At 38.3% G+C, this 9,056-nt stretch overlaps 1 protein-coding gene and 1 pseudogene across 2 annotated transcripts in view; one reads left to right on the top strand and one right to left on the bottom strand.

The window, feature by feature from the left end:
• The window catches only part of SP1 (Sp1 transcription factor), a 40,942-nt gene that overhangs the window by 6,782 nt on the left and 25,104 nt on the right, over window positions 1-9,056 (top strand). For both annotated transcript variants that reach the window (XM_025045172.1, XM_006904526.3), the window contains exons 2-3: window positions 688-851; window positions 1,166-2,678. In XM_025045172.1, the coding sequence (XP_024900940.1) occupies window positions 702-851; window positions 1,166-2,678 (1,663 nt within the window). In that variant the 5' untranslated portion in view covers window positions 688-701. The remainder of the gene's footprint in view (window positions 1-687; window positions 852-1,165; window positions 2,679-9,056) is intronic.
• On the bottom strand, window positions 8,422-8,540 carry LOC112478478 (annotated as a pseudogene).

Genomic DNA, 9,056 nt, shown 5'->3' with positions numbered 1-9,056 from the left:
CAACCGCCTCCCTGGTCCGCCCTCTGATCGCCGCCTGCCCCAGGGCCCTCCCCACCTTCCGTAGATTTCCCCTCCCCCCCTACCGTCCCGCCCTTTCCACGCCCCTCACCCCGAAACCGCCCTTTTCCTCTAGGGTCCGCCCTCTGTCCGCCCGGAAACCTAATTTCTAATCCTTGAACCCCTTAGTCCCTTACCAGTATTCACAAATGTTCTCCCACTCACACTACTTATTTCTTTTCTCCTTTCCCTTCTTCTCCTCTTGTTACTTTCTACACTTGAATTTTTCTCTTTCTCCATCTCCTTTGACCCTAATTTTAGCAAGCTTTCCGTCCACCCACATGTTTCGTAGCCTTATCTATCTTTTTTTTCCCCAGGATACTTTTTATTTTGAAAGTCTTTCAGCATGCCCATTGTCCTTTGCATTTTTTATACAAAAAGCACCTTTTCAATATTTTCTGAGTATAATTTTGTGCAAAGGGGAGTTGAACCCCAAGTTTGGCACCATTGAACCTAGTTTATGTTCTCGTCCCACAACTGTCCCTTCTCCAATCCTTTTTTTTTTTTTACACTGGCGCCTTTCACCTTCCTGTTAGTCATGTCTGTTTCATTCTAGTCTCTTGTATTCTTCCTCACCTTACCCTTTTCCTTTCTCCAACTTTAAGTTGTTTATTTTTCAATTATTTTTAGACCAAGATCACTCCATGGATGAAATGACAGCCGTGGTGAAGATTGAAAAAGGAGTTGGTGGCAGTAATGGGGGCAATGGTAATGGTAGTGGTGCCTTTTCCCAGGCTCGAAGCAGCAGCACAGGCAGCAGCAGCAGCAGTGGAGGAGGAGGAGGCGGAGGACAGGTAAGTGGTAACCAGGACAGTGGGGGAGGTGTTGAAAAGATGCACATATTCTTAGATGATTTTTCACAGAATAAATTTTAGGAAGAGGCTAACTAGTTTACAGACTAGGAAGTAAGTACAGAGAGAGGCAAGTGACTTGGAGATCCCTAAAGATGAGAATTTCAGCATTATAGGCAGGTCAGCTTTCTGTTTCTGGTCCTTTTTTTTTTTCTCTTAATTTTTCTGTACTGTTTTGCTGTTTATTGTATACTGCCCCCTGGGCTGGCAGCTGGGTGTCACTAAACTACTTTTTCTCTCCCTTATTATTTGGCCAGGAATCCCAGCCATCCCCTTTGGCTCTGCTGGCAGCAACTTGCAGCAGAATTGAATCACCTAATGAAAACAGCAACAACTCCCAGGGCCCAAGCCAGTCAGGGGGCACAGGTGAGCTTGACCTCACAGCCACACAACTTTCACAGGGTGCCAATGGCTGGCAGATCATCTCTTCCTCCTCTGGGGCTACCCCTACCTCAAAGGAACAGAGTGGCAGCAGTACCAATGGCAGCAATGGCAGCGAGCCTTCCAAGAATCGCACTGTCTCTGGTGGGCAGTACGTTGTGGCTGCCACTTCCAACTTACAGAACCAGCAAGTTCTGACAGGACTACCTGGAGTGATGCCTAATATTCAGTATCAAGTAATCCCACAGTTCCAGACTGTTGATGGGCAACAGCTGCAATTCGCTACCACTGGGGCCCAAGTGCAGCAGGATGGTTCTGGTCAAATACAGATCATACCAGGTGCAAACCAACAGATCATCACAAATCGAGGAAGTGGAGGCAACATCATTGCTGCTATGCCAAATCTACTCCAGCAAGCTGTCCCCCTCCAAGGCCTGGCTAATAATGTACTCTCAGGACAGACTCAGTATGTGACCAATGTACCAGTGGCCCTGAATGGGAATATCACCTTGCTACCTGTTAACAGCGTTTCTGCGGCTACCTTGACTCCTAGCTCTCAGGCAGTCACGATCAGCAGCTCTGGGTCCCAAGAGAGCAGCTCACAGCCTGTCACCTCAGGGACTGCCATCAGTTCTGCCAGTTTGGTATCATCACAAGCCAGTTCCAGCTCCTTTTTCACCAATGCCAATAGCTATTCAACAACTACTACCACCAGCAACATGGGAATTATGAACTTTACCACCAGTGGATCAGCAGGGACCAGTTCTCAAGGCCAGACACCCCAGAGGGTCAGTGGGCTACAGGGGTCTGATGCTCTGAACATACAGCAGAACCAGACATCTGGAGGCTCACTGCAAGCAAGTCAGCAAAAAGAGGGAGAGCAAAACCAGCAGTCACAGCAACAACAAATTCTTATCCAGCCTCAGCTAGTTCAAGGGGGACAGACCCTCCAGGCCCTTCAGGCAGCACCATTGTCAGGGCAGACCTTTACAACTCAAGCTATCTCCCAGGAAACTCTCCAGAACCTCCAGCTTCAGGCTGTTCCAAACTCTGGTCCCATCATCATCCGGACACCAACGGTGGGGCCCAATGGACAGGTCAGTTGGCAGACTCTTCAGCTGCAAAACCTCCAAGTTCAGAACCCACAGGCCCAGACAATCACCTTGGCCCCAATGCAGGGTGTTTCCCTGGGGCAGACCAGCAGCAGTAATACCACCCTTACACCCATTGCCTCAGCTGCCTCTATCCCTGCTGGCACAGTCACTGTGAATGCTGCTCAACTCTCCTCCATGCCTGGCCTCCAGACCATAAACCTCAGTGCATTGGGCGCTTCAGGAATCCAGGTGCACCAGCTTCCAAGCCTGCCGTTGGCTATAGCAAATGCCCCAGGTAAGGCTTCCAGTTTTCTGAATTTATTTCCATAGCTAACTAGCACCCACAAGCTGAAACTGTTGCATCTAAAGAGGGGAATAAAGCCTTCTGGGGGTGGGTAATAACTTTCTTGAAGGCTAGTCATTTAGGCAAGTCAATTAGAGAAATAGCAGTGATTCTATTTAAGTAATTTGGAACCGATTTAATGGAAACTTTTATTTTCAGTTAATCTGATGAGAAAGGAGCGCTTCTGGGTAACGTCCCTTGAGTCTCTACTTTCATTGCCTTTAGTGCTACAGAACAAGGTTCTGCAAACTTGTTCTGTAAAGGGCCAGATAGTATATATTTTAGGCCTTGTGAACCACATAGGGTTTTAGTCACACATTCTTTTTTGTTTGTTTTTTTACAACTCTTTAAAGAGATAAAACAATTTTTAGCTTAAGGGTTTTATTTGGCCTTCAGGGCCCACCCCTGTATAGGATAAGAATTGATTATAAACTTGTCCTATTTGTAGGATAATTATTAAGTCATCAGATATTTCTCATGAAGAACTGTAACTCCTAAGCAAGGGGAAAAGATTCCAGAAGGATTTTTTCAACAAAATAATTTCCCTGGTTAATCTTTAGTTAACTAGAATATCCTCCTTTCTGAGCAAACTGGTTAATCAGGGTTTAATTTTTTTAACTCCTATTTAACTTAAAAGTAGAATCCATTCACTTTCCCTTACATTAATGTATATTGTTAATAGGCTTCCTAGATGATTCTGATTACTTCCTAGATAAGAGAGCCACTTCCTAGACTGCTTTGGAAGTAGTGTAGTGTTTGAGAAGCAAGGGGAGAGAAAGGGAGTGGGGCTTGGAATGGAATGGGGAGGTGGAGTTGTTGAGAGGAATTAGGAATAAGGAGAGCATTGAAGGGAGTCTCAGGGAAGGGGTGTGTGTGTAAATGTGTGTTGAATCAGTTGATCACAATATTCAGTCATTTTGAACTATATATTTTGGTTAATTTGAAATTTAAGTCATATCCATTTAAAAAAGTGAAAATTAGTCTATTTAGAATTTATTTTAAATTTCATCATGATGGAGCTAATCTTTAATAACACATGGTAAAGGATACCTATACATTTTTATGTTCTGGCATGATACATAAAAATTATGATGAGAAGTCATTTAATAACACCGAACTTTTTAGTCCTATTGGAATATATGTGGTCTTATGAATTGTTTACTTTTATTACAGAGTTTTTAATTCCATTTAGACTGGTTATGTAAGTGAGGATAACAAATAGGCAGCTGCCATATTTCTTGCCTTTTGCAGTTTTGGAAAATTGGGGTTGAGAGAGTAGTGTGCTCAAGTTCCCTAACTTTTTAAAATTCTTGTGGTGTGATTAAAATGACTACATTTTGAGCTTTAACAAGACAGTAATTTTTTTGGTGAATTGGCGAATAGAAAGTTAGAACTGGAAGGGACCTAAGACATCATCCAGCACAACTGCTTCATTTTCTAGATGAGGACATCAAGATGCTGAAAGCACTTAAGTGATCAGACTACAGCCAGAGCTCTGGGGCTTGTGGTTGGTTCTCCACATTTCATTTACCTGTTAGTTTTAGCTCTGGACGTGAGAAATCCTTAAGATTGTTAAAAATGTGTATCTTTGCTTCTTTGAAGTTTAATGTTCTAGAGCTGGCAAGTGTTTTATAGGCAAAAAAATTATGGGAGTAGGATTGAGAAAAGTTTAATAAAAATAACTTAGCCTGGAAAATTAGACACTTTCTGGGTAATCTACATTAGCATATTTGTTTCTTTTTGCTCTGAGGTTGTATCTAGCAGTTTTGCTTTTCTTCAAAGGAAAGCAAAACTTTGGGATTGTTCCTATTAATAATAATTTGGATCCTTGGATTTTCTAAAAGGTTTATAACCTAAGCTCTAGAGAACAGTTATGAGTTACTCTCATTGCTAAATCATGCTCTGGGGAAGTCTGCCACTTAATATGTCATAGGATAGGGCCCCCTAGCTGTTATTGATGATCTCTTGAGTTCAAGAAAATACATGTCTTTCTGTAAGGTAGCCACAACTTGACATTCACTAATGAGAATGAGGCACTGAAAGGCCATTTTGTGAGAGTTGAGACTGTTTCATTAATAGTGGTTTCTGAAGACAGAAGTTTCCTCCTTTCTGGTTAGTCATACTTGTGCAACATCTTTTTTTCCCTTTTATTGATCTGACTTCTTTCTTAATGAAAGATAATAAAATTATTTCCTGAAGCTTAGTGCTCTTCAGCTATTGCCTGGCTGCTACAAAGCGTCTCATTTTATCCCCTCTTCTGATATGGAATTATTTAACTGGAAAACCTCAATCTCTCGGCAGTATGATATAGTAGAAAGAGCATTGGATGTAAGATCATGCTGTAAGATATAGTTAAGGTAGGTAGGTAGCACTCTACAAAGTGAGACATTCTTGTGAAAGACTGCGGCTTCCCTGTTGTTCACTTAGTCTGTTTACGTTTATTATTTTTTAAAATCGTCTTTTAAAAGTCTTCTAAGCTCTCCTCTTGATTTTCACTCTTGTTTACTTCTGTTTGTTGAATACACAGGCAAAGGCATAATCTTAGAAACAAAATAAACCAGCCACCTCTGTATTCTTGTATTTTTCATGGCTCTGCCCCTGGTGGGTTGATAGTGAAGGAGGGACCACCTGGTAAACTAAGTTTAGTTTCTAGAGAGAAATGATCTATGGGCTCTTAGTTTTTGTTTTTAAAGTTAGCAGCAGCTTTTTCTTTAAATCAACACCCTTTCCCCTTTATCAGCATTCTTCTCATTTTGTAGCCATACTCTCATAGACCTTAGATTTTTAAAATATTTTTTTCAGTTTAAAGCTTCAGGTTTTTTTTCAGCAACTGCTAAGTCCTGAAAATTCTTACCCAACGTTAAAGGGGGCTGGCTTTGAAAGATTTGAGTTTGGATGACTTTGTGGGAGTTCTGCCTTAATAAAGAGTGCAGGGCAGGGCTTTGGCAGGAGAATAGAACATAATTCCTTGATGGCTATAATTCACTCAAGAAACAAATTTCAGGCACTAAAAATAAAAATTTCACATCTGTTCAGTTTTATCGGGGTCAGGAAAATGTCTTCTCTTAGAAGTTGAATGTGATACCAGAGTTGGGTTTGCCAACAGTGTCACTAAACTTGGGGTCAGATTGCTAAGACCTAATTTGTTAAAAAGTTGTATTTTGCACTAGTGCATTTAAACATTAGTGATAAAGGTTTAGATGATTTAAATGTGTTTCAAAATTATTCTAGTACAAAAGGTCATACAAGAGAATTTTCTATTTTAAAATAATATACTTTATTAAATATAAAGTCAAATGTTTCTGCATCATTTGCCTTTGTCAAATATTATACTTGTTTCTTAGGGTGATTTTAATGCTTTTTAAATGATTTTACTTTAAATAGAAAAGGTCTCTTTTAAAATCTGGATGCCTTGATTAATCTAAAGGAACTGAGGAGAGAGTCTTCAGACCATTTTGAAAAATTTTTTTCCAATTACAGTTGACATACAATATTATGTTAGTTTCAGGTTTACAACATAGTTATTAGACATTTATATACCTTATGAAGTGATCACCCAGGTACATCTAGTACCCATCTGACACTCTAAATAGTTATTACAATATTATTGCCATGTTCCTTATGCTGTACTTTACATCCCCATGAATATTTTGTAACTAGCAATTTTTACTTCTTAATTCTTTTCCTTTTTTCACCCCATCCCTCTGACCCCCCTCCCATCTGGCAACCATCAAAATGTTCTCTGTGTCTATGTGTTTGTTTTTGTTTTGTTTGTTCCTTTATTTTGTTCTTTAGATTCTACATATAAGTGTAATCGTATGGCATTGTCTTTCTCTCAGACCTTTTCAATTGCTCCTATTCATTCCTGTGGCTTTGGTAAATGACGTCATTGTTAAATCACATTACATTGTATAATGGAGCATTTTTAGTTTTTAATTAAATAGCAAGAGCACAGGGTGCCTGTGTTTCAGAAAAGTTTAATATCTGTTCTGTTGTCCTATCTCCTTTTCCTTTAATTGTTCCATTCTATAAAGTAGTAGCATGTAAATGTTGCCACTAATGATTTAGTTCTGCTCATTCCTTGCTTCTAATTGTTTTTTTCTCCTTGAAAATATTTTAAAATGTAAGATGAACCTCTATAGAAAGACTTTATATACATAATGCTTTGTAAGTTACTTATTGTATATCTGTAAACAATAGATAATAATTAGTTGAAAATTTTCACTTTGCTGTTTAATTGAAAAGCAAGCACATTGTTTTTACATATTTCTTACAAAAGATGTGTCACAGTAGTACTATCCCTTTCTCTAACACTCATTGTATAGGCCCTGGTATATAAAATTATTTTAAAATTTATTTGCCCACACTATGCAAGGCTTTAGAAATTGCTGTGCATAGAGGACCTGAAGAGGTTTCTGTAGGAAGAGTATTTTTCATAGTTGGTTGCAAATATGGACTATGATTTGAATTTGTACTTTTGCTCCAATGTTTTTAAATCCTGAATGGTTTATGGAAACTGGGCGGTATTACTTGTTTGACAAGTTTAGATGTGCCTATCTAATTTACTCTGAATCTTCTTTCTCATTCTATATCTGTATACAAAATAAACAGTAATTTAACAATTTCAGGGAAGGAGTTAAAATATAAAATATGTAGGTCAAGACTAAAGACTTGACCTTTAAGAGATGAAAGAACTACATTAAAAGTTTACACATCTTTGAAAAAAATTTCTTTAAAAATTTTTAAAAAATGGTTTCCATAGGCAAGCAAATGTTTTTTGCTAAAGTTAAATGCTATTGAGATGGACCTTTTAAAATTATTTAATGTTCTTTATTGAATTGACCATTTTGATGGCTTAAAAGTTACAGCTCTTTACCAATATAAATCAGTTAAACCAGACTGTAATAGCAATTAAATTGAAGGTTGCTAGAGCTGGAAACATTCATCCCCTCCAGTACCCTCATTCTGACATCCTAATGTGTAGAAAGAAGCAATGACTTGCCAAATGTCACTGACAAAATTTACAGTGACAGGGAGCTTTTGACTTCAGATCAATATCCTTTCCTTTCCACTACTTCCTCATTTTTTGCTATGACTTCTCTCAAGTAGAAGAATGGATTTTTTTTTTACCCAGTTCAGTTATTTTGAGGTGTTACTAACATTCGTAGTCTAAGACAGGTAACAGGAAAAAAGAAGCAAAAGGCATGGTTAATCAACAACTTCTTTATAACTTTGTTATAAATCAGAATTTGTTGTAACCAGATTAATTAATTCGGATTTATTTAATCTATAAATAAATGAAGTATAAATAATCAATAATAATAATAATGAGATCACTAGGAACGGAGGAACAAGATGGCAAAAGAGAAATCAAAACATAATTAGTCTTTGAACATGTGAAGGTCAGCTCTGTCGTATTCAGGGGCGTATGTGTGGGGGGGTGTTAACCTCTTTTTTTTTTTTACAATTAGGAAGATGTGATTTGTTTTCCTGACTTATTTTTTTCCTCATATGCTTGAGACATTTTAGCAAACTTTATTTCCTTATTCCTCTCCATCTGTTGTTTTTCTTTTTATTTTCTTTATTATTTTTTTTAACTTTTTTTTTTTTTAAGATGAGGCAACCCTTGATTGACCTCACAGATTGCAAGGACCTTGTCAGCTTACAATCCTTTATTTTTTATTTTCATTTTTTACGCCTACAGCATCTGGTCTTCTTAGGTGGTCTTCCATCCAAGTACTAACCAGGCCCAACCCTGCTTAGCTTCAGAGATCAGACGGGATTGGGCTTGTTCAAGGTGGCATGGCTGTGGACTATTGTTTTTCATGTTATTCTGGAACTTCCCTTTCAAGGCCTTCCTTCCCCTACCCCCTTTATTTCTGATTTAAAGCCCAATTTTGTCCAGGCCCTACATGGTTAACAATGGTGGTATATCTGAAAGAACTCTACTTAGAATTCTTTGGCAGTTTCTTTCACTCATGAAAAAAATGTATTTTAATTTTATACAGACCATTTGTCTTAAAGAAGGTGAAAGGTCCATAGCCCTGAAAACTGTATTTGGAAAATTTCCATATTATCAAGAAATTTCTTTGGTTTGGTGTTCCTTTCAAAGAATAGCTGTTGGAATTATCACGTTTTGAATGGCCTCCTTGTTTAACCTTAAATTCTGTTAAAAAATTCAATAATTCTCATGGTTCAATTAACTTACATAGACATTTACTGAACACCAGTATACTTAGTAATATAATTGCCCCTAGCAGGCTTAGGAACTAGATACAAAGTGTAACAGTCAAAATGGGTTCCAATTGTTGGTGCTTCATTCATAGATAA

Source organism: Pteropus alecto, unplaced genomic scaffold, assembly GCF_000325575.1.
Source record: "Pteropus alecto unplaced genomic scaffold, ASM32557v1 scaffold220, whole genome shotgun sequence".
NCBI lineage: Eukaryota > Metazoa > Chordata > Mammalia > Chiroptera > Pteropodidae > Pteropus > Pteropus alecto.
The sequence above is the reverse complement of the archived record's forward strand: the minus strand, read 5'-3'. Positions and strand labels throughout refer to the sequence as shown.